Source organism: Chionomys nivalis, chromosome 6 (assembly GCF_950005125.1).
Source record: "Chionomys nivalis chromosome 6, mChiNiv1.1, whole genome shotgun sequence".
Lineage (NCBI taxonomy): Eukaryota > Metazoa > Chordata > Mammalia > Rodentia > Cricetidae > Chionomys > Chionomys nivalis.
The window spans coordinates 90436036-90460652 of NC_080091.1; the positions used below are offsets into that span (position 1 = coordinate 90436036).

The 24617-nt window shown below is 44.4% G+C and overlaps 1 protein-coding gene across 1 annotated transcript; it reads left to right on the plus strand.

Moving 5' to 3' along the window:
- The first annotated feature begins 482 nt into the window (after positions 1-482).
- On the plus strand, positions 483-13222 carry LOC130876202 (17-beta-hydroxysteroid dehydrogenase 13). The gene is made up of 7 exons (XM_057772664.1): positions 483-692; positions 3498-3605; positions 5450-5581; positions 7645-7751; positions 9334-9471; positions 11044-11160; positions 12935-13222. Exons 1-7 carry the CDS (start codon positions 483-485, stop codon positions 13023-13025), a joined length of 903 nt encoding a protein of 300 aa, XP_057628647.1. The 3' UTR covers positions 13026-13222.
- Positions 13223-24617: the final 11395 nt, after the last annotated feature.

Sequence of the window (24617 nt, forward strand, 5' to 3'; positions counted from 1 at the left end):
TGTGTATGGGTGGCCGGGAGATAAGGGCTTTATGATAAGGGCTGAGGGTATGGGGGTGTAGAGTTGGTTCTATGCTTCCACTATGGATTCTGGGTGATGAAGCTTGCATGGGAACCCTGAGGGTGAAGAGAATTTTAGGTTATATGAAAATCAGTTCTCTCCATGATACCAGACCATTAGGTGACGCAGTATTTCCAGAATAACTTCGAGAGATGAAGTTTCGTGTTGAAACATAACTGCTTCTCTGATAAGCAGGTCCAAAGGGCACATACTGCTGGGTTCCCTGACCTGTGCTGAGCTTCTGTTAGAAGCTAGCGCTAGCCTCGTTTCAAAAACCAAAGGTGTATCTGATTTGTCAGGGGCGGGAGGCAAAGACTGCCCCACCTCCTGCAGCCTGTCATACCCAGCAGGGCTCTCTGTGGAGTTCTGTGCCGAGGCGTCTGTTTCCAGAACGCGGCCGAAGGGAGAGCGTGTGCAGAGCCATGCACATCATCCTAGATCTTCTCCTGCTGGTGGCCATCATCCTCTACTCCTACTTGGAGTCACTGGTAAAGTTTTTTATTCCCCAGAGAAGAAAATCTGTAGCTGGACAGATCGTTCTCATCACCGGGGCTGGACACGGAATAGGCAGGCTGACGGCTCATGAATTTGCAAAGCGGAAAAGCAGATTGGTCCTGTGGGACATCAATAAGGTAACAAGTGTTTTTGTCAACCTTCAAAGTCACAAAATAATAAGGCAAAATATAATAAGAAGAAATACACAATAATAATGTATTTCTTTGGTTATTTGATTTAGCACTTCTTTTTGTTTGCCTCTTACAAAGTTTTAATAAATCCTCCAGAGCCTTGCATGTTCTCTGTGACAGGCTGACTGGATGGAAAGAAGCTAGAGGACTAAGCTATGAGGTGTTTTGTTTGTGTGTTTGTTTGTTTGTTTGTTTGTTTCTACCACTGTACCCAATGTGATGCCAAAGCTGCAGGAGCCAGAAAGCTCCCAAGCTGCTGGAACTAAGCAAGCCACATCACTTACCTCAACTTCATTTTTTTTTTTTTTAAATCTCTACAATTGGGATGAAACTTCAGAAGGCAAAGCTGGAAGTGATAAATGTCAGGTGAAACAAGCCGGGCTAACTGAGGAAAGGATCTGCTGGGCATGGTCGCTCTGTTGTGGCCTCAGCACTGGAGGAGCCAAGCAAGAGGATTGCTGCGAGCTGGGAGCCAGTCTTGGCTACAGATAGAATAGAATGATAACTGAAGCCAAAGAGGGAGGCTGTCGGAGACTAGGGGAGAACAGCAATCATGGGGGCTGCTAAACATCTCGTGTGTGTATGCATGGAAATGCCATCCCAAAACATACTATTTTGTACACTACTAAAGAAAGAACACTGAGGTTAGCAAAGCGCAGGACACAGAGGAGTTGACCCTACAGCAAGTCTTCATGACTAAAACTGACAAAGGTTACATTCTGCCAGGTTCCAAGTCAATGCTAAGACTGGAGGGCTTTCGTAAGCTCTTATGAGCAAATCTTGTCATATGCGATCATGGGATTCATCATAAAAAATGTTTATTTTGATCATATTCAGTCCTCAGCCCCATTTTTATCTCTTGCCCCCCTCACACTTGCTGACCCCCATTCTAGCTGTCCCCCACTTCCACGTCTTCTGTATGTGTGCGAGCTCTCAGGTTTAATTAGGATTGCTTCCATGAGCTGCTCAGATGAGCCTTCATTGCAGGAGCAGGGACGGCTTTGCCAGCGGCAGTGCTGTTGAAGCAGGCGACAGTGGTGAATCCTTCTTCTTCAGTCAAAGCACCTGCTTGAAGCTCTGGTGGCTGCTACTCTCTCCAGACCTCAGATCTGGACAAAATGGAGTCGGGGGAGGGGGGTTGGAGGCAGCTGGGCCTTCGGGAAGTAAGCAGGCTTCCAGTAGAAGCCAAAGTCAGTGGAAATTCTCCTACCCAGACTGCTGCTCTATGCTGCCACCCACCCCAAGGCTATCTGAAGGGACAGTTGGTTTTGTAGTGACATTCTAATCCTCATTAAAGTGTGAGGGTTTTTTGTTTGTTTGTTTCATTTTTTGAGACTTCAGTTGCTGCTCTGTAGTTTAGTCCAAGATGAGGAAATGCAAAGGGGACCCAAGGGAGGCTGTCAGCCTATGCCAAACCCACCCAACCACTGAGGGATGCCTCACAAGATGGTAACACTACTTCCATCCCGGTGTGCACCGGAAAGGGTTTCTCGGGCGTCCCCACTCTCCATCACAGAGAAGTGGGGATAGCCAGGAGAAAGAAATGTATAATTTTTAAAAGTTACTTTAAACTGGGCAGCGGTGGCACACGTCTTTAATCCCAGCACTCGGGAAGCAGAGGCAGGTGGATCTCTGTGAGTTCGAGACCAACCTGGTCTACAAAGTGAGTTCCAGGACAGCCAGAGCTGTTATACAGAGAGACCCTATCTCAAAAACAAATTAAAACAAACAATTATTTTAAACCTCATAATATTCCTTATGAAATCAACAGATGCCAAAACTTGGAAAGAATTCATATTTCCTCAAAATGGAGGTCAAAAATAAAAATTAAAATTAAAGCCTCCCAGGGTGTTGACTCACACCTGTAAAAGCAATACTCAGCAGGATGAGGCAGAGACACTGGCCGGAGTTGGAGACCTTCTTGGGGTACACACAGTAACAAGGGGTAGAGAGTGACAACTGGTCTAAAACAACAGGAGAGAAAACACACACACTTGCACACATGCACACACAACACACATATGCACACACACATACATGTACACATACACACACACCTCACGGCGTTAGGACAATTCATCTCAAGTAAGAAAGAGGCCTCTGAATTTAGGCTAAAAATAAGCTGTCTCCACATTCGGGACTCGTGCGCAATTTCAACCATTGACTCTTGGCCTTTATCCACTCAAAGCACCAGAAGAATAAATGCCGGGTAGATCATCTGCTGTCGTAACCGTTTTCCCACGGAAGCTTCCCTCAGATAAGAATCTGCTCTCGCACCAGGGGAATGAGTCTGAGTTGTCGAGGCCAGTCAATAGAAACGTACCTAATCTAGAATCACTGCTAGTTAGACGCTGCTCAGCCCTTTCCTGCCAGCTTCGGCTGTTGCTCCCCAAGGATGAGCTGAGCAAATGGAGCAGCCACCCTTCTGCCCTCTGTGCTCAGACATCTTCCCTGACATTGAGAGGAGCATAAGGTACCTTCTAGCACATCAAGGATGCCCTTTGCGCTATGACAGCATCTCTCTACGTGCAAGCCCCAGTCAGGATGAAAAGCTGCAAAAGCCCTAAATGCAACGGCTGTTTCCCTTCCTTGCTGGTGCTGGTTTGCGGGTAAAGTCAGTGTAATTAGTTCACGGAATTCCCTTACACTTAAGGAGAGACTTATTGGACAAGGATTTTAGAGTCTTTCTTCTCTTCCTCCGGTGCTTATTTTTCCTTGAATTTGCCTCCCGCCCCCCACCCCAACACACAGCGCGGTGTTGAAGAAACTGCAGCCGAATGCCGGAAACTGGGGGCCACTGTGCACGTGTTTGTGGTGGACTGCAGCAACCGGATGGAGATTTACAACTCTGTGGATCAGGTGAGAACCAGGGTGTGGGCTGAGAAGCCTGAGAAGCATATGTATCAGCTGACAGTGAGCTGGGAAGGGGAAAGGTTCTCTGGGGCTGCCCAGACACCGGTAGTTCAGTAAAGATGCTGTGTGACCAAAGGAAAGCATAAACAAAACTTTATTGGTATTAAAATCCTCAGCTCTGGCCTCTGTGAATGTTTCATATTATCAATCAAATTTGCTCTGTTCAGAACTGAGCAATGGCCCAGAGGAAATAAATGACAGATCTCTCTCTCTCTCTCTCTCTCTCTCTCTCTCTCTCTCTCTCTCTCTCTCTCTCTCTCTCTCTCTGTTTTGTTTGTTTCGTTAATTTTTTGAGACAGGCGTTCTCTGTTTAACAGTTCTGGCTGGCCTGGAGCTCTCTCAGTAGACCAGGCTGGCCTCGAACTCACAGAGATCCACCTGCCTCTGTCTCCCGAGTGCTGGGATTGAAGGTGTGCGCCACCACCGCCCGGCTATGATGGAAAATTTTCTACATAATATTTTCCTAACTTTTTTTGAGTTACATTTGTTCTACTAGTTCTTTACTTATTTCTTCTCTGAGATTTATTGGTTTGTGTACAATCTAGTCTTTTATGGAAAACATACAGTTAATGATGGTTATTTATTTAGTGTGTATGTGTGCATTGTGTGCCTGAGTGTACATTGTGTGTGCATGCATGCACAGACACACACGTGTGCATGTGGGGGTGTATTTGAATTCAGAGGACAACTTTTGGGAGCAGGTTCTCTCCTTCCACATGCGGGTCCTGGGCTTGTCCAGTCTGCTAAGCCATCTCACCATCACTCTCTAGCCAGATTTTAGAAAAAGCACACGTCAAGTGCCTTCAGTGAACCAAGCCATCTGATTCTGATGGGCCGCCACCTTCCTAAGTCAGTTTTAAAACGCCACCCTCTCTATAGATGAGTATAAATGCTCAGAAGGTTTGGCCCAGACAAAGGCCATGAGGTCAGTGGAATCAAAATTAATTACTTAACACTCCAGAAATATTTCGTCAGAACTTAAGTATTAGTTTACCAGTACAAAGATTAATTCTTGTTTATTTAAATTCTTAAATTCAGAAGCCTTCACACGACCCGTGCCACACTGAGCACAAAATTAAAGGTTCTCACCAACAGTTGAGCCTCCCTAGTGACAGACAGGTTCCTTTTGTGCCACCAGTGTAACCACTTCCTTCCTGTCTGAACTCTGAGAGACCTTAGCAATGGAATTAAAAAAAAAATCCCCGGATGGCATTGTGACCCAGTTAGCTATCCCAAAGCCAGTGAGCACAGAAGGAAATTGCATCTTAAATCTGTTCTTTACTCACAGAACTGGCCACCTGAGAAGATGGCAGGTTACTATCCTACCTATCAGTCTTCCCTGTCAACCCCAGCCAGCGGATTATACAGGCTGTGGACAACGGCAGTGTCTCTAACACTCAGTCTTGCCTCTCGATAGTCAACCACGGTTTTGTGACTTGGGATGTCTGTATGTCTCTCATTATCATCCCTGTAGTGTGTTATTGGGCTCATGTGTTTCTTAAAATGTCGACTCGACTTAGTTTCTGCAGGTATCAACCTGGTACTCCTTCAGAGGCTTCTGGGCTAGGGGTAGGGAGTGGAGTGGTTAGCGCAGAACACAGAGCCCATTAGCAGCATGTAAACTGCCATGCTAAGGATAATATGTGTGTTCTGGTTCCTTTTCACAAAGTGATGTGTATGTCCTTATAACATAGAACATGAAAATACCTCTGCCCATCTGACCCCTATCAACATCAGCCCCGCGACCTCGCAAGAGTAACCCGTCCTGTGTTCATTTTCTCATCGTTAAGGTGAAGAAAGAAGTGGGTGACATAGAAATCGTGATAAATAACGCAGGGGCGATATATCCAGCTGACCTTCTTAGCACCAAGGACGAGGAGATCACCAAAACCTTTGAGGTCAACATCCTAGGACATTTTTGGGTGAGTGGGTCGGAAATATTTCTGGCTTGTGTATGTCTGGTATCTCCTTGGTGTTGAGAACTCATTGAGTTCACAATATTTTGGGGTGGGAAAATATGAAGTTTTATTTAACTTGGGAATCGTGTGCTGTGTTTGAGTAGAAAAGCCATGTTGTCTCTGGCCGCAGGATTCGGAGCTCAAGCGGACACAGCTCCCCCAAATGAAAGCCGTCTGGTTTGTTTTGTCAAATGGAATGTACCATAGAGCCCGATACGTGCTGGGTCCACGAGAGCTGTCTGTGGAGGTCAGCTCACAGCCGTCTCTGTGCGTCTTTCCAGTGTTTTAGAGGAAATGCATACCGCGTACATCCGTTTGAATGTAGCCTCCTTTCATAGACGTTAGGAGCTCAAAGGACATAGAAGCCACTAAACAGATGTGTGCAGGAGTTGGGGACACTTTGGGTGAAGTTCTGAGATAAGTTGACATTTGGACATAAACATTTTCATCTATAAAGTTCATGGCTGAGGAGTTCACAGTCGAGTTACCAAGAAGAAAAAAAAATCTCAAAATGGTTCAATAAGTCCACAGCTTTGTGCTGGTCTGCGTTCAGAGCTGATCTAAGCCATATGCAGCCTATGGGCTCCGGTTGGAACAGCCTGTTAGGTCCACGGAATGCTGGCACATAGAAAGACAGGTCAGGAGGTTTCTTACTATCGATTGTTTGTGAGAAGATGAGGTGTGACTCTCGACTCTTTGGAGAGAGCATGGAGCCTCATATTGGTGTAGCCCTTGGAGCGATGTGGATCCAAAGATCGTCCGTGCTCAGCCCCTCAGTCTTGCTGCCATGATTCAGCCAGCATGCCACTCACACTACACAGAGACCTTGCATACTAATAACCTACTAATAGCAAATCATAGCTACTTCACTAAAGACAGGGGTTTCCAGCAACCATGAGTGTTCATTACAGGTCTCTAGGCAGGAGCTGGCTGGGGTTTGGTTTGACAGGGCTCTGGGAATTTACATAGAATTTGATTGAAGGCTGAGTCTCTAAAATCTTATAAAATGTTATTGATATTTCTCACTATACAGTGAGGACTCTTTTGGAAACAAAAAAAAATCTTTGTTTCCCATAACATGGTGTATAATATATATTGTTACTAGAAAGAGATTTGGGTCTGCTCACACTATGTGCGGTGGTTTTGGACCAGAAGAGAACTCAGCGTATGTTCTTCAATTGCCTTTATACAAGTGATGAAGGAAGGTCATTGGTTAAATAATAAAGAAACTGCTTGGCCCTCATAGGTTAGAACATAGGTGGGTGGAGTAAACAGAACAGAATGCTGGGAGGAAGAGGAAGTGAGCTCAGACGCCATGCTCCCCTCTCCCGGGCAGACTCGATAGCTCTCCTCTCCAGAGCAGACACGATGAAGCTCCGACCCAGGATGGACGTAGGCTAGAATCTTCCCGGTAAGCACACCTTGGGGTGCTACACACATGAATAGAAATGGGCCAAGCAGTGTTTAAATGAATACAGTTTGTGTGTTGTTATTTTGGGGCATAAGCTAGCCAGGCGGCTAGGAGCCGGGTGGGAATGCCACCCGCAGCTCCTCACTACATACAAGTAGATTCCCAACCTTCTAATTGAAACCAAGAACGTGTAAAAAGCCAAATTACCCTTCAGGTCTGACATCTGAGGATTTATCCCTTGACAATATTGCTCAGAGCTCAGCAATACCCTGGTTGTCTAGCACACACAGGGTCCTCTGGTTAATCCCTAGCCCTATAGAGAAATGACAGTCATGTTGCTTAGATGGCATGTCCGGGAAAGAGCTGCTTAATTCCTTCTGAAGGGAAAAGGGGACACATAGCACAGGTTCTCAGCATATGAGCTAAAGGGCACAGCTCTCGGCGCTGCCCCAAACCATCATGTTTACTCTCTATCTATCATTTATACAGAGGGACCACAGAGTCTTGCACATATTTTATTTCTAATGCCTCCACCTTGGCAGAAGTGAAATGTCCTGATTTGGGATCTGCCTAATGCCTTTGTCATTGTTTCTTTTCTTTCTACATGGACCTTAAGATCATCAAAGCACTTCTCCCGTCGATGCTAAGAAGAAACTCTGGCCACATTGTCACAGTGGCTTCAGTGTGTGGCCACGGAGTGATCCCTTACCTCATCCCCTATTGGTAAGTACTGAGCAATGCCATCAGTGAGAGACACTTTTGGACTTCTGAGGGATTATTAGTCTTCAGGCCCACAGTTTGGGAATTTGGACGTAGGGATTTACATGGAAGGTTGGGATATCTTTTTAATGACTATAAAATAAGGAAACTGGCTCTAATTTTATTTTAAAATTTTTAGACTTCTGAAAGCTCCCCCCATTGTATTTCCATTGTGTTTTCATTGTATCCTGCAATGTGTGGATGTTGAGACAAGAAACACAACAGACTAGGAAATAGAACATCAGAAGCTACTGTGACCTAGGTGCATGTGTGTGAGAGAGAAAGAATATGGAACGGCTCTACCTCACAAGAAGATGTAGACACCGCACACCAAGTCCTAGGGACACACTGTCTGCAGCGTGTCCCCTGGAACTCTGCTGCATAATAATCCCAGAAACGAATTTATCAAGATAGTTGAATGCAGTGGATGCAAATGTTGTTCAATTTGTTATCTCTTTATATGCACATTGATACTGATTTTTCATCACCTGGGTCAAAACAGAAATTACCACTTGTATAGCTCCTTGTGCTTAATAAGTTACTATTTCTATCCTTGTGCTTAATAAGTTACTATTTCTATCCTATTTTACTGAATCCCCAAAACAATCTTATATTTCATTAGCAACATTTTATAATCAGAGAAACAAGAGAACATAGAATCTGGTGTTAAACACTGCAAATACAAACCCACCCACACCATCTGGAGTCCTTCAACTCCAAATACTCAGTGAAATTAAGAAGCCAATAAGACCGCCAATGTCAAGAGAGAAGCTATCAGCCCATTAATCAAGAAAGGAGAAGTGTGCTTTGCCGGGAGTTCCCTGCCACTCTAGGGGAGGGTGCAATAGGGAAGAAAAGTAAGAACTCTGCTAGATTGCTTTGTCAATGTTGGTTTCCCCCACTACTCAAGAAAGGAGAAATTGTTCATAGTCCCACAAAAGTTTGTCAGTATTGGTTTCAGAGTGTTTTCAATGTCTTTTCCCAACTCATATTTTTAAGATAAAGACCGAAATAAAACCAGATTAAGAAACATTTGTGAGGCTGACTGGACCATAGAAAAGGTCACATGTAGAATGAAAAACAATAAGCCTGTCTGTAAAGTGGTTATTTTGTTTTTGGTGCCCATCCCGGAACTAGCTCTTGTAGTCCAGGCTGGCCTCGAACTCCCAGAGATCCGCCTGCCTCTGCCTCCCGAGTGCTGGGGTTAAAGGTGTGCCCCACCACCGCCTGGCAAGTGGTTATTTTGTTATCTTTGCTAGTTAGAAATCAGGAACATGGCCCTAGGGTGTAGCAATGGTTGAATACATGCTTAGCGTGGACAGACACCTGCGTTCAATCCTCAGCACCCCAAAAGGAAAAAAGTACTGGACATGTTCAGAACTCTGCTTAATCACACAAGATAATAAAAACAAATGGTCATTTACCCTCTCAGAAGAGCTGTAGGTAGTAGGCCAGAGGTCTTCTTGGCCTAAACAAATAAATCTGTCTTCTCACAGGTGGCTAAGAATGTCCCCCAACTTTGCTAATGGCTGCCTTTCTCTCATAGCTCCAGCAAGTTTGCTGCTGTTGGCTTCCACAGAGCACTGACTGCAGAACTGGAAACCTTGGGGAAAACTGGTATCAGAACCTCATGCCTGTGCCCTGTGTTTGTGAATACTGGTTTCACCAAAAACCCAAGTACAAGGTGAGGTGGTACTCGGCCGTGCTGACCTTTAAGCTGGAATCCTCCCAGACAATGGCATCTTGAGTAGGTCATAGGTACTTAACAAGTATGTGACCTTTATTTAAGTAAATCCTGTGGCACCACCTCAACCCCTAGTGGCTAACTAACGTGGTAGAGTGGGTCCCCTAAAAATCCTAAAAATCCTGGCAAGTGCTGATCTTAGAGTCCGATGTGCTTTGCCGGGAGTTCCCTGCCACTCTAGGGGAGGGTGCACTAGGAAAGAAAATAAGAACCTCTGTCAGATTGGTTGTAGTCCTGGAGCAGCCCTAACTGCAGACACAGCAAGGCCCAGGACACGGGAATGTTCTCACTCAGGCTAAACCCTGATTTTTTCCAACTGAGGCTACATTAAGGTGCTTGTGTCAAACATGGCTCTGAGTCTGAGTTGAAGACTCTATTGCAAAATTAGGGAAGAGACAGAGCACCAATAATCTAAAAAGTATTGATTTCTGTTTCCATATGATGGTTTGTTAGTCTGCAACTGGAATCCCAATCACACACGGGTTTTCAGAAACCACAGACTATCTCAAAGAATTAAGTTCTAACATTCATTGTAGACGGAAGTTTCTGTCCTGTCCAGTCCTGTACCATTCAGTCCCAAAGAAACACACAGAGGCTTATATTAATTTTAAACTGCTTGGTCTATTAGCTAAGGCTTATTAATAAGTAGCTCTTACAACTTAAATTAACCTATAACTCTTGTCTGTGTTTAGCCGTGGCTTGGTACCTTTTCTCAATAAGGCCTTCTCATCTTGCTTCTTTACTCAGCCACCCCTACACATGCTAACCTTGGTATGACATATTAAACCCATTTTCATGCTTTGATTTTTCTCTCATCATCTTCATTAATGGCACAGATTCCGAGCATTTCTCAGTGATATATGTGCACAACCTTTGGATCAAGGAAGGCCATGCCACCAAATGTGGCACATGCATATACATATATGTGGCACCACATACACAAAAAGCTATGATGTATACAAATATTCAGTTTCCATAAAACTGCAGGAGAAGCAAATCTTAAGCACTAAATGCCTTAAAACATTACAGCTCTACGAAATAGCCATACACAGCGGAGGTGGGCTCAGCTGTAGAATATTCTCTTTACATTCATCAGGCCTGGAAACACCACGTGACTCACCCTATACACACCCTTCTGTCTCCCTCCCCTCCTCCCCTGTTGCTTCCCATCTTGCACCTTGTCGTGATTTACTTATTTTGATCTGGTGCTCTAACACCCATACACACTGGACCCAAAAGAATGTGATACAAGACACCAGAATGGGATGTGGAGGAGGTGACATTCATGCAGAGAATCCTGAGACATTTTAAATCCTAATTCTAAATTTGGTGAGGAGATGGGTTCCTTTGCTTCATTCATTAACTAAAAATAATAAAAATGGAAGGACTGGGGTTCTCTCTCAGTGGCAGAGTGCAGCCTTGGTATGTGTGAAGTTCTGGGTCCAATCCCAGCACCCAAATGAAGAAATACAGTATAAATAGACATCAACACTTTGCCCCACTTTCCACCAGGTTGTGGCCTGTATTAGAGACCAGTGAAGTCGCAAGAAGTCTGATGGATGGAATACTGACCAACAAGAAGATGATCTTCGTCCCATCCTATATCGGCATTTCTCTAGTCCTGGAAAAGTAAGTAAAGCATAGAACCCTGAAATACTAAATCACAAACAGAGATGTTATAGACAGATGTTCAGATGGGAAGGTCGCTATGGAAACTCTCCGTGTCTGGAGTGAAAATTCAGTTTCCAATATTACTGCCTTACTCATTCCAGAGGGAGAGAAAAAAGTCCTGGATTCTCTGATTCCCTTTGTCTAATACATCTATTGTCTCTGCCCAGACATGGCTCACTACTATTCAAACTGGAGGAAAGGCGGTTTAAGAAGAACAGGTTATGGGGACATCTATTATAAAGGCTCTGTGTGTGTATTCATGTGTTTGTGTGTGATGCGTATGTGGGTACAGGTGAAGCAGGATTTCTCTCTCTCTCTCTCTCTCTCTCTCTCTCTCTCTCTCTCTCTCCCTCCCTCCCTCCCTCCCTCCCTCCCTCCCTCTCCCTCTCCCTCTTCCTCTCCCTCTCCCTCAATCCCTACCTCCCCAGGGTCTTTCACTGAGACCTGTACTCACCAATCCAATCAGGCTAGGGTCGATGTCACTGGGCTTACATGCACACCACCATGCCCAGCTTTTTATGTGGTTTCTTGGGACTAAACTCAAGCCCCCGCATTTGTGTGATCATCTCCTCAGGCCCTCAGGTGTTCAGATTTTGCAGTTCTTTGTGACAGTGTACATCCTAAATGTCTCACAACCCACTTCCACGGGATTTCATACCACTTCATTTTCAATCTGAGGACCTTAGCATGGAGTCACTTCTTTGCTTCCCAGGCTCATGAGCAAGACTGCAAAATCCCATGAAGCAAATTTTTGCAAGACAGCCCCAAACAGATCTCATTAAAGTAGGAAAATCCCCCAAATCAGACCAGACATGTATATGACCATGATATAAATATGATTGGTTGTTCTGCCTGGGGTGTGAGCGGCAACCCTGCATAGGGAGGCATCTCAAAGCCTTTGCCTCATTGTAGAGTTTTCCATGTGATTTGTTTCTCTGGCAACGGGTTTTTTGTTGTTCTTTGCATTTAACTCATTTTGTGACCAGAGGCATTCGCTAGTCATTGGGTGGGCTAGCTGGGCCAGGAATGCCTGCAGAAGCTCTCTTCTTGCCCTTGGCCTCCTCACAGACCCTTCATTTCTTCCCTATCTTCCCCTCCTTAACCCAGGGACTGACAGGGAAGTAAATCTTAGCAAACAATCCCAGTGTGGTTTGAAATACCACTTTCTTTGTGGAGGGTGCTCTTTCTGCCTCCTCCAGTTCACTCACGCTCTTCAGTCAGCTCAGCTCAGGTTGACTAACCCACCGACAAGCTTAAATATTTGGCCCGTGTGAATCCTGGACGTTTTATTATAGACGGCTGTTGGTTTCCAGCTGGCTGTGTTAGCCGTTTGGCACAGCAAGCGCTATACTCAAAGACAAAGCTTTTTAGAAAGGCTTCTTAGCTTTTCTTTACACAAAGTAATAGGTATCCTGAACATAGGAAGAGGGGGAAGGGTGTGTCCGATGGATTCTGAGTCCTTGGCACCAGAATTCACCGGCTCAGCCGTGAGCTTCAGTTTTAGGTCATTGTTGGTATAAGATCTCATAAATTTTACTATTGTGAAAGAGCAATGCTATATTATAGATCAGTGCAGATGGGGGTGGAGGGTGGGAGAGACTAAGAAAGAAACAGAATAGAGGAAAACTAAATGTGGTTCAGGTAATACACAGCAAAAATAAAATAGCAAAAAAAAAAGCCACTACTATCAAAACTTAAAATTGAAATTTCTTATCTTTTTTTCTTAATGTAGGTTTCTTCCTGAACGTGCCTTAAAAGCTATACGTCGTATACAGGATATTCAATTTGAAGCAATCGTAGGCCACAAAATCAAAAGGAAGTAATGTATGCCGAGACGTGTATAACACCAATGACAAGAACCTAAGCTCAAAGTCAGCGCGTTAAAGCTTCCTTTCGTGTGTTGAAAGTGCTGCTGATGTTTAAAATGTAGTCTTGGCACTAGCCATCTAATGAACAAGACTGATTAGCTGCCCTTCTGGCCTGCTTGTAGATATCTCAACTTACAGTATTTGGTTATGGCAATGGGAATATAGTAAGATAATATTTGTTCAACAAAGGAACATTAAGATAATCAGTGTGGTTTTTATAGATAACTAAATATCAAAATGTAGGCAAAGGGGTAAGATAATAAAGTCTTGAACAAATGCTGGCAAGCCGTAGTGATCTCCATTTCGATGGGCGGTTGGTAGTATCTGCAATCTGCTCTTGGTAACAAGAAGAACACTGCCTTGTTTCCTTGCCGCATGAGTTAGAAAGGAGTGTTCTTGTTTCGCTTGGTTTCACAACTCTTCTTAGTGTGCAGATTTCCTTACACCATGAGAATGAACAGTGAAACAGTTTTATTTGCCTAACTTGGTGAAGCAAATATTTATCCAGATTTGCAACTGTGAAGCCTCAACACCTTGTTCTTTACTTTAGAAAGACCTTGAACACATTTGTTTCTCTTTTAACTCTATTAGGCAACCACTAAAAAAAATAGTCAACTGTATACGTATCAACAGCAGCACAATCTCCCCCCCCCTCCAAAAAAAACTCCCATTATGAAGTACAAACCCTTCCTGGATTGTTTATATAGACTTACATATTGATTGGTTGGTTGGTTGGTTCGTTTGTCTTTTGTGTTTTACTGCAGGAGACTGAACCTACAGCTTTGCACGGGTTAAGCACTCTGCTCTGACTTCCTAGCCATGAACTTCCACCATTATTTCCACATTTTGTTTTAATCCTTCTGAACTGAAGCTCAGCAGATGCCTGGGGCCACGGTAATGAGATCTCCTGCTCACTTCCACACATTTTCAGTGTAGACATCTTCCTTACAAGTACCAGGTGCAGTTCTAAATATTTTTATACTATATATTTTTATTTTATTTTTTAAAACAACTTTTTATTTTGCATACCAATCCCAGTTCTCCCCCCTCCCTTCTTCTGCTCCTTGTACCCCATCCCCTATATACTCCTCAGAGGGAGTCAGCAAAGTCTAGCACATCACACTGAAGCAGGACCAAACCACTCCCCACTGTATCTAGGCTGAGGAAGGTCGCCCTCCATAGGGAGTCAGTCACACACTAGGGACACATACTGGTCCCACTGCCAGTGGCCCCACAAACTGCCCAAGCTACACAACTGTCATCCACATTCGGAGGGTCTAGTTCGGTTCTATGCAGGTTCCCCAGCTGTCAGTCTGGAGTCAGTGAGCTCCCACTAGCTCAGGTCAGCTGATTCTGAGGGTTTCCCCATCATGGTCTTAATCCCTTTGTTCATATAATCCTTCTACCCTTTCTTCGACTGGATTCCAGGGCTTGGCCCAGGGCTTAGCTGTGGATCTCTGCATCTGCTTCCATTAGTTACTAGATGAAGGTTCTATCATGAGTCTAAATGTTTTTCTATGACAACCTTTGCATTCATAATTCTCACTCCTGCCAACTTTGCAGCTCCTTGGGCAACCACCAGGGTGCACAGATCCCCAAGTAAGACTGCACCCACATAAACAATTTACTTAGAGATATGTCTTAGAATTATTAGGTCCCTGTCATGGTTCATTGAGGAGTATATAGGATATGTATGACTGTTTATTGTCCACTGAGTTCATATGAACATCCTTTTGGTAACCAGGGAGCATCTCCTCCTGCTTGGTCCTGCATCATTAGTTCCTTCATGATCTAATCTCATACCTTTTGCCACATGAAATGGAAGCCATTTGTTTCAGCAGTGTGGTTCTTTGAGATTTGTGTTGAATCTCTTCTGTTTGCAATTTCTTACTTAATAATGCTTTCATCTGTACTTTGGAAATTGAATCATATGTGTGTTTGGGGGTTTCCCCTCTCTCAAAAATTATTACTAATTTTATTTCTTTGATGATAAGCACAGATTAATCACTTATCCAGAGTGCATCATGAATGATGGATTTGATTGAGGTCATATTAAATTATTATTGAGAATTTTATAGCACAACATAGAATCATTATCTTCCCATTGTCTTGTCTTGAACTCTTTGGGCTTTAACCATTGTGTTCCTAGAATAATTGGTCTCTGTCTGTCTCTGTTGTCTGTCTGTCTGTCTGTCTGTCTCGGTGTGTGTGTATGTATTGTGTGTGTGTGTTTCTTTCTATTGTGATGATATCTCAATTAGCCCAGACTGGCCCTGAGCTCTCTTGTACCCAATGATGATCTTAAACTTCTGATCAAGTAGATGATGTATACAGCATCTACTTCCTTAGTGCTGGGTTACAGATATGCGCCACTATACTGGGTTTATATATCTGCTCTCTTTCATGTTAACTGCTTCCTGCCTCCCCTATACCATCTCCAGAGAAGGGGTTCATAGGTAGAACAAAATGGACAGTTCTGTTTGTGGAGGAGACAAATGTCACCTCCTCTCTCACCTTAACATAGTCTAGGGAGAATGTAGCATCACTAGAGCAATCGAACAATCTGTTGTTATAGAGAAACAATTATCTTGAAAACTTTCAGAGGAGATGGGTAGAGCTATACCCAGGTAACTATGACATTATTCTTAAAGGTATTTTGGTGGTGACCCTGGGTACCAGTAGTAGGGTGCCTGTTAACATCTGACACCACTTCTGCAACTCTTGGATGCTACAGATCAAAAATGGCATCGTGTTTAGAACACAACTAGTATTGTGTGGGTGTGCGGATACACACATGTGGCTTGAACCATAGTGGGAGTGGGTGTGCGGATACACACATGCGGATTGAACCATAGTGGGAGTGGGTGTGTGGATACACACATGCGGATTGAACCATAGTGGGAGTGGGTGTGTGGATACACACATGCGGATTGAACCATAGTGGGAGTGGGTGTGTGGATACACACATGCGGATTGAACCTTAGAGGGAGTGGGTGTGTGGATACACACATGCGGATTGAACCTTAGAGGGAGTGGGTGTGTGGATACACACATGCGGATTGAACCTTAGAGGGAGTGGGTGTGTGGATACACACATGCGGATTGAACCTTAGAGGAAGTGGGTGTGTGGATACACACATGCGGATTGAAGCGTAGTGGGAGTGGGTGTGTGGATACACACATGTGGATTGAACCATAGTGGGAGTGGGTGTGCGGATACACACATGCGGATTGAACCTTAGAGGAAGTGGGTATGTGGATACACACATGCGGATTGAAGCGTAGTGGGAGTGGGTGTGCGGATACACAAATGTGGCTTGAACCATAGTGGGAGTGGGTGTGTGGATACACACATGCGGATTGAACCTTAGAGGGAGTGGGTGTGTGGATACACACATGTGGCTTGAATCATGCATCTTTGGTAATCCAGAGCCGAAAGAGAATCAGGGGCCCAAAAACAACACTTTCCAACCTGTTGACACTTTGGTTTCCTCCCTGCAATGCTGAGCAAGAGTCCTGGTGTCTGCACTTACTCTAGAAAACTATAAGCTAGGGGGCTGGAGAGATGGCTCAGCAGTTAAAAGCATGTCTTGATCTTCCAGAGGACCTGAATTCAGTTCTCAGCACCCACACAGCAGCTCACAAAAGTCTGTAACTCCAATTCCAGGACATTTGAAAGGCTCTTTGGCCTTCTCAGAAAGCAGGAACTCATGGGGTACCCATACATTATGCAGGCAAACACCCATATTTTTAAATGAGCTAATAGTACTGAGGTTTTAAGCCAACAAGTGTGTGATATTTTAACAGCAATAGAATATTTGTATATAACATCATCATGATAGCATGCTTTACTCTGACTAAACACCAAGTGAATTTCACTTCATCTCCTTCTTCCCAAAGTATACAATACTTAAGAAAAAATAGTGACATCTTGAAATTTGCAGGCAAATTGATGGATCTAGAAAACATCATATTGAGTGGGGTAAGCCAGATGCAGAAAGACAAATATCATATGTACTCACTCATAACTGACTTTTAGACATAAAGCAAAGAAAAACCAGCCTACAATTCACAACCCCTGAGAACTTAGACAACAAAGAGAACCCTAAGAGAGACATACATGGGAAGTAGAAAAAGAAAAGAGCTCCTGAGTAAATTGGGTTGTGGGGATCATGGGAGAGGGTAGAAGGGGAGGGAGGAGGAAGGAAGGGGAGTGGAGACAAATATATAGTTCAATAAAAACAATAAAAAATGGAAACAGAAAAGCATATTTTTATTTTTTAAGCATAAAGCATATGAGACAGTTGTATCCTTTCAAATAAAAAATGTTTTCTCTGGCTTGTGAGTTGGCTTAGTGAGCAGACACTTGTGAGCCGGCCTAGCGAGCAGACACTTGTGAGCCGGCCTAGCGAGCAGACACTTGCTACTGAGCCTGACAACCCAAGGGCAACCTCCAGAGCCCGCATAACGGAAGGAGAGATGGAGCTCAGGCAAACTGTTCTCTGGTCATCAAACCCATGTCTTGGCACATGAGCACGTTACATTTCCCTTAACACATTTCTCACTTTTCTGTCTGTCTTTTGGAGTAAATGAATGTTCAGACTAGTCTCACGTCAAAACAAGCAAGACTTACCTGTAGGGAGGAAACCTCAATTGAGATGTCTTTATGAGAGCCAGCTGGGGGGGGGGCATTTTCTAATTAGTGATGAGGGGAGGGCCCGGCCCATGGGGGGTAGTGCCATTCCTGGACTGGTGGTTCTGGATTCTATAAGTAGGCAGAGTGAGCAAGTCAGTTAGCAGCATCCCTCCATGACCTCCACATTAGTGCCTGCCTCCAGGTTCCCGCCCTCCTTTAATTCCTGTCCTGCTTCCTTTGATGATGGACGGTAATGTGGAAGTGTAAGTCAAATAAACCCTTTCCTCCCCAACTTGCTTTTTAGTCATGGTGTTCATCCCAGCAATAGAAATCCCAGCGAAGACCCTGAACTCATACAGAAATCAATGATATCTAAACCCGATGCATCAAAGGAGTCATGCTCTCCCCCAGTTCTCTCTCTCTCTCTTCTCCCGCCTATGCCTCTTGCTTAAAATGTCTATGTAAGAACCAGACCGCAAGAAGAGAGGTGAACGTGGTACAGGGGCCCCGCTCCTCCTGTTTTTAATACTACCTCATTTCTTTTTTTGTTGTTTTGTTTTTGTTTTTCTGTTTTCGAGACAGGGTTTCTCAGTAGCTTTTGGAGCCTGTCCTGAAACTCGCTCTTGTAGACCAGACTGGCCTCAGAGATCCACCTGCCTCTGCCTCCCGAGTACTGGGATTAAAGGCGTGTGCCCAGCATAGATAACTATGTTAAAGTAAATTGTTTAAACGAAAAATCGACACCTTAGACAGCAGCTGCTTTAAATAATTCGAGGAAAACCGGCAGTTGTCTAAATATGAGCATCTGTGTTTCTGGCAGACCTAGAGAATACACCTTTCTCTTTGTGCAACAAGCCAACTCATAGACCTTCTTGCAGACAGCGCCCCCCAGAGGGGGTGAAAGATTCTGTCACCTAAACTTTGCCAACAAAGCTTTTGGCTGTTTTGTGTTAGTATTTATAGATGAATAACTGTAGTAATGTTATTTGCTCCCCTCTCTTCTCATCACAAGTGCACAAGTCCTTACCTTGCTTGGAAGATTTTTGCAAATGTTTTTAAATGATCTAAATCATATATAGTGTCTCTGGTATTGTTTAAGAGAACCCAGGGCATTTGCAGCAAATGTTTTGTCTGCTGCTGAAGGAGCAGAACAAACTCCATTTTGAGAAAGAACTCTATTTTATACAGGATCTAACTAGCGGGGTGAATGCAGCCCAGCAAAGTCATAAACATTCCCAAGAAACTGTGCCAGCCCTGGTCAGAGTGACCTTCCAGCGTGTCCAAACACCTGCTTGCTTCAGACTGATTAGCTGCTGTTTTGACTGTTTTGAAATTCCCCTATTCCCAACCAGTGAATTCAAAAGTTGTATACTTTTGCCCAATCCTGAAATGCCAAGGCTTGTGCCACCCTGCTTGCAGTTTTTTCCTGTAGAAACCCATTACCCTAAGAGTTCAGGGCCGTTCTCCCTCACCTGCTGTGGTGATGTGTTGGATTATGGTCCGAGTTAGCTAACTTGTAATCAATAAACCCCAGTGTGTTTGCATTGGATACTGGCTCTGTGGTGGTCTTGTTTTGGGGTCCCATGACGTGGCACAATGCTGCAACAGTTTTTGAGGTATATTTGATCATCGAATGGAAACTGGGCCTTCTGTCTACTTGTAATAGTTGAGGCGTATTTTCCATGATGTGTATAAATCCTTGTAAAGATGATATCCAGTCCTAAGTCCTTTAAATGGCTCCCTAAAGTACAGTAAGCAATTCTTGCTAAATTGAAAGATTAAAATGTACACATACCACAGTTCTCTCACAAGTCCTCAAAAATGACAGCTTCTTAGAAGTTAAGTACTGGGATAAAAACAGAAAAACTTCAGCAGAGAACAGAATAGAGCAAGCAGATGTTTGCACAGGATGCAAGTTAGTTGCATAAACAGGTACCCAGTGCCAACAGGTCATTCCTGAAATCAATCGCACAGAAGCAAAACTAAATGGCAAAGCAGGCATGTGTGTGTGTGTGTGTGTGTGTGTGTGTGTGTATGTATGGTATGTGTCTGTGTGTGTATGTATGGTGTGTGTGTCTGTGTGTCTGTATCTATGTGTGTCTATGTGTGTGATGTGTGTGTCTGTGTGTATGTGTCTGTGTGTGTGTGTCTGTGTGTATGTATGTGTGGTGTATGTGTGTCAGTGTGTGGTGTGTGTGTCTATGTCTGTGTGTATGTGTCTGTGTCTGTATGTATGTGTCTGTGTGTGTCTGTGTCTGTGTGTTTGTGTGGTGTGTAATAATAACAATTAAAGAAAAAGAGGCCATGAATTTGAAGGTCAGACATGGGAGGGGTCGGAGGCTGGGAAATTATGTATTTATATTTTAGTTGTCTCCTCCCATTTTCCTGAGAGCTCCTGGGGTCAAACCCGGGTCATAGGGCTTGAGCTGTTTCTGAGTTTAGCTGATGACCCCTTGTGTTCTCTCATTTGGGGATTTTAGTTGCTTGGTTTGGCTTCTTTGTTGTTTTGTTTATTTGAAATTTTTGGTTTGGTTTTGTTTGAAGACAAGATCTTTCTATGTAGACCAGGCTAGCCTCAACCCTGCAGTTCTCCTCTCTTCTCAGTAGGAGGATTCAAGCGTTCTCACCCTCTGGGTCCCAGTGGTTCTGACCAGCTGACCTGGCTTCATGAGGGAATGTGATCGCCTGGTAAGTTTTATCTCGGCCACCTCCAATGGGACCAAAAATGGCAAGTATGTTTTTAAAATTTTAGATCTATTCTTATTCTGGAAGAACTTATTTGGTTATGATCTTTTCACAAGAATTTTACCTCTTTATTGAGAATATATATAACATTTTGTTGAAGACTATTATTTTAAGGTGTGTTACTTTTGTTTATGCTCTGCAGTATTTGTTTAATAATGCAAAGATGTGTTTGATTAAATAAAATTCACGTGCAGTTAGGAGGCTGAGTCAGCAACTAGCTGACAGGAAGTTGTAGGGAGGAGCCAGGTGGAGAAGGGTGCCTAAGGAGGGGTCGGAGGAGCAGGAGGGTTTTTGGAGAGACTTGTGGAGACTGGGTGAGTTACTTGCTCTTCAGCCTCTCTGAGGAACAGGATTCCACCTCAGCCTTTGAATCTTGAGTTCTCTAGAGAGGCAGAGATTTAACTAAGTTCCCTTGTAGCTTTGAAAGAGTCCGCGCCTGAACAGAATTCCCCAGGCTGCAGCTCTTGCGACCTAACAACGGTGGAGTTGCCATTGCTGATTTGGACAGCCGTGGCTTAAAAGGCAGCAATGATTAAAAAAGAGGACGACACATTGAATTTTTTTTTATTTTATGTGCATATGTATTTGGTCTGCATATGTGTCTGTGTACCGTGAGCGTGTCTGGTACCACAGAGGTCAGCAGAGGCCATCAGATCCCCTGAGACTAGAGTTACAGACAGTAAGCTACCATGCAAGTGCTGAGAATTGAACTTGGGTTCGCTGGAGGGGTAGAACTCTCTTAACCACTGAGCCATCTCTGCAGCCATAACGAAACATTTTTTAAGAGCTTACTTTTTATTTTTAATTATGTGTCCATGTGCTTGGGCAGGGGGTGGTATGGGCAATTGAGCACAGGCGCCCTTGGCACTGACAAGAGCGTGTTGGTTCTCCCAGAGCTGGAGTTACAGGCAGTTGTGAACCCCATGACCTGAGCGCTGGGAACCAAACTTGAGTCCTCTGCCAAAGCAGTATTGCCCTCTCCCACCAAGTTATCTTGCTGGTCCCTTTGCCAAAGAAAATGATAGGAACCTGCTTTCCAGTGGGTGGTTTGACTGTACCATGACACTAACCCTAAAGCTTTTATTCATCCATTCTTCTCATTTCTCCTTAATCCTCTAGTTTTCCTCGGCACCCTTCCAAGCCCCATGCTTATGATTATTTTTTAATACTAAGAAATAGGCTTTTTAAAGTCCTGGAGCATGCCTTTACTTTTGTAGGCACTGGGCTGAGAAATAAAAGAGCTGCTTACATGAATTTCTTCAAGACCATGGTCTTGCTGCCCTGGAAGTAGAAAGCAGTGAGGTTTATATTGGGTACTAGGATATAGCTCAGTGGTGCCATGGGGGAGGGGCACTAGCATTTGGGAAGCCCCATGTTCTGTCTCTAGCACAGTAAGAAGAGAGAGAAAGAGAGACAGAGAAAGATGGAGACAGAGGCCCAGAGAGACACAGGGAGAAAGAGCGAGTATGAGTTTGGGGAGGAAACATTAGGTTAGAACATTAGGCTGGATTTTATGAACTGAGATACTACTGATTAGATGAGAGATCAAAGGGCCATCTTTGTTCTTGGTAGAGTTGAGAAACTCAAAGTTAATTCAGGGAACAGGAGAAAACCTTGTTGCTTGCATGGGTAGGACCTTCCTCAGTGCTCCGCCTGTAGTTTCAAGCCACACCTCAGACACCTCTATTATGTTGCTCACACACCCTCCGACCAATGCTCCTTCGTCTTGCGTGGCAGCTTGAATCGTCAGCTCTGTCCTCTCAGAGCTCATTCCTAGAGCAGGATGTTTGTCCATGCCATAAAACAATAGTCCCAGCCCACCACAGGCCAGCAGTAAACAAAACCAAGATGCATTTCGCCCTCATCTGCACAACCACTGTCTGTCTTCTGCGTCACTCTCTAAATACACAGCGTTACTGAGGCTCCAGCTCATGCCAGGTTCAAGTGTTTAATGAGTGACAAAATTAAACAAAAACAAAAGAGCAGTCACAAGCTGCAAATTGAGGGAACAGTGAACCCCCTGCTTGTTTAATAGTCCTGGACTGCTTTGCCAAGACGCTAATTCATATAATAAAAAGCACAGAGCGAGATCTTGCTGAAAATTAATAGTGCGGGCTGCCCACGGCTTACTGCCCACTCCCTGAAGCCAGCATCTGCTGAGACTGTGACCAATTGTCTCCTTGGGTGGCTAAAGGAAGGGAACAAAAGTGCTTTGGCACAGAGACCAACAGTTGACGATGCCCCTTTGAAAAACAGAAATTTTGTTCTGTTTCTAATGCCAATGTCAAGTGTGTGAGTCTCAGCATAAAGCATGACAGAACCGGAGCAAATGAGGGTGCATGCCACTGCTTATACCAACAACAGGACCAGAGAAAACCAGTGCCGTCCATGTCGTAGTGTTTGCCGGCTTTGGAGCATGCTCATTGTCCAAGCTTTTGCTGCTCTCTGTGCCTACGACAGGGCTTGTCGCATACTAGGTACTTGATAAATATTGTTTAATGATGCTGGTCCAAAGCTCCCACCCATGGGCTGGGATGCTGTTCAGAGGTACAGGACTTGCCTTGCAAGAATGAGACACTGGATTAGAGCCCCAGCTCCACAGAAAAAAACACCACAGACTCACTGGCTTTTCGCTGGTGTGTGGATATTAAAGAGTCCATGTTAGTTATTTATGTTGGTTTTAAGTCACCCAGGTTGATATATACCACCATGCCTAGCTCAGTGTTAGGTTGGGGAGGTGGGGGCAGGGTCTCACGAATTGAAGCCTCTCCCTCAACTCTCTACGCAATCAGGGATGACCTTGAACTTCTGATCCTCCTGCCTCTACCTCCTGAGTGCTAGAATTACAAGTGTGCACCAGCCATAACCAGTTCACACAGTGCTGAAGACTGAACCCAGGACTTACCATGTAGAAATATGGGCCTACAAGGTTAGAAGTCTGACTTCAAAAGCTATGCTCTTTAAGGTGTTAGAAACAGGGCCAGGTGTGGTGTACATCTTTGATTCCTGCACCTGGGAAGTAGAGAAAAGTCGATCTCTGTGAGTATGAGGCCAGCCTGGTCTACATAGTGAGTTCCAGAATAGCCGGCACTGCATAGTGAAATCCTGTCTCGATGATGATGATAGTGGTGGTGATAGAAACAGTATCTGTAACTTTGGAGATCCCTAATGCATGCTTTTGCCCCATCTCACAGCAATACAAATGGTTATGATTTGCATATGGTTGGTTCCTCTGCAGTTGGTCTCCAGAGTCATCTGGCAGTTAGATGAGGAGGGCAGCAGCTTCAACCAGCTGTGGTGTTGAGAGACTTGACCTTTGGGAAATGACTGGTAGTCAGGGTGGAGGCCCTGTGGTTGGGAGCAGCAGGCTTCCTTGGACCGCAGCTCCCAAACCATGACATGGAGACTTAGTATTAACTATGAATGCTCAACTTTAGCTTAGGCTTGTTTCTAACTAGCTTTTTTAAAACTTAAGCCATTTCTATTAATTTTCATGCTTCCCCGAGCCTCATTTACCTCACCCTTGTGCTCTCCTGCCTCCTCCATGTCTGGCCAACTGACCCCCAGCTGGATGGCCACTGGCAGGCTAGCCGGCTCCCCTTTCCTCTCTGCCCACCAGCTCTCCTATCCCTCTTCTGCCTAGCTATTGACAGTTTATTAGACCAATCAAGTCTTGATTAGACCTTTATTAGACCAATCAGGTGCCTTGGGCAGGCAAAATGAAATAGCAGCACAACTTTACATAGTTAAACAAATGCAGCATAAACAAAAACAACACATCTTTTCATAAACAATTATTCAATCCCACAACAGTTGGGTGAAGGTGGCTTCATAAGAAGAGAGAAAAAGTCACCTGAAGATGTGTGCCTTCCCTGTTGCTCACTCTGTGATGCCCTGCCCTGCTCGCCCTGCCCTGCCCTGCCCTAGGACTTGCCTTGGGAGAGAACTATTGCCAGGTGGGGATCTTTGTCCTTCACTTCCAAATAAACCTGTCTCCTCCAGAAAGCAACTTGCACTGCATAAAGCATTAGAGTAACAAAAGTAGAACCAAGGCAGAGATGTTTAGGGGATGGAGCTTAGATCCTGAAATTCTGCAATTGCTTGGAAATTTTGAACATCTTGAAAGATGACAAGTAGCCTAAGAAGTGAAGTCCAGGTTCTTCGGG

Bases quoted from the DNA above. Each gene is read 5' to 3' on its own strand.
- LOC130876202 (XM_057772664.1), top strand. From the start codon at position 483: ATGCACATCATCCTAGATCTTCTCCTGCTGGTGGCCATCATCCTCTAC. The intron at 693-3,497 runs GTAACAAGTGTT...CCCAACACACAG, and splicing joins TCCTGTGGGACATCAATAAG to CGCGGTGTTGAAGAAACTGC. The intron at 3,606-5,449 runs GTGAGAACCAGG...CTCATCGTTAAG, and splicing joins TTTACAACTCTGTGGATCAG to GTGAAGAAAGAAGTGGGTGA.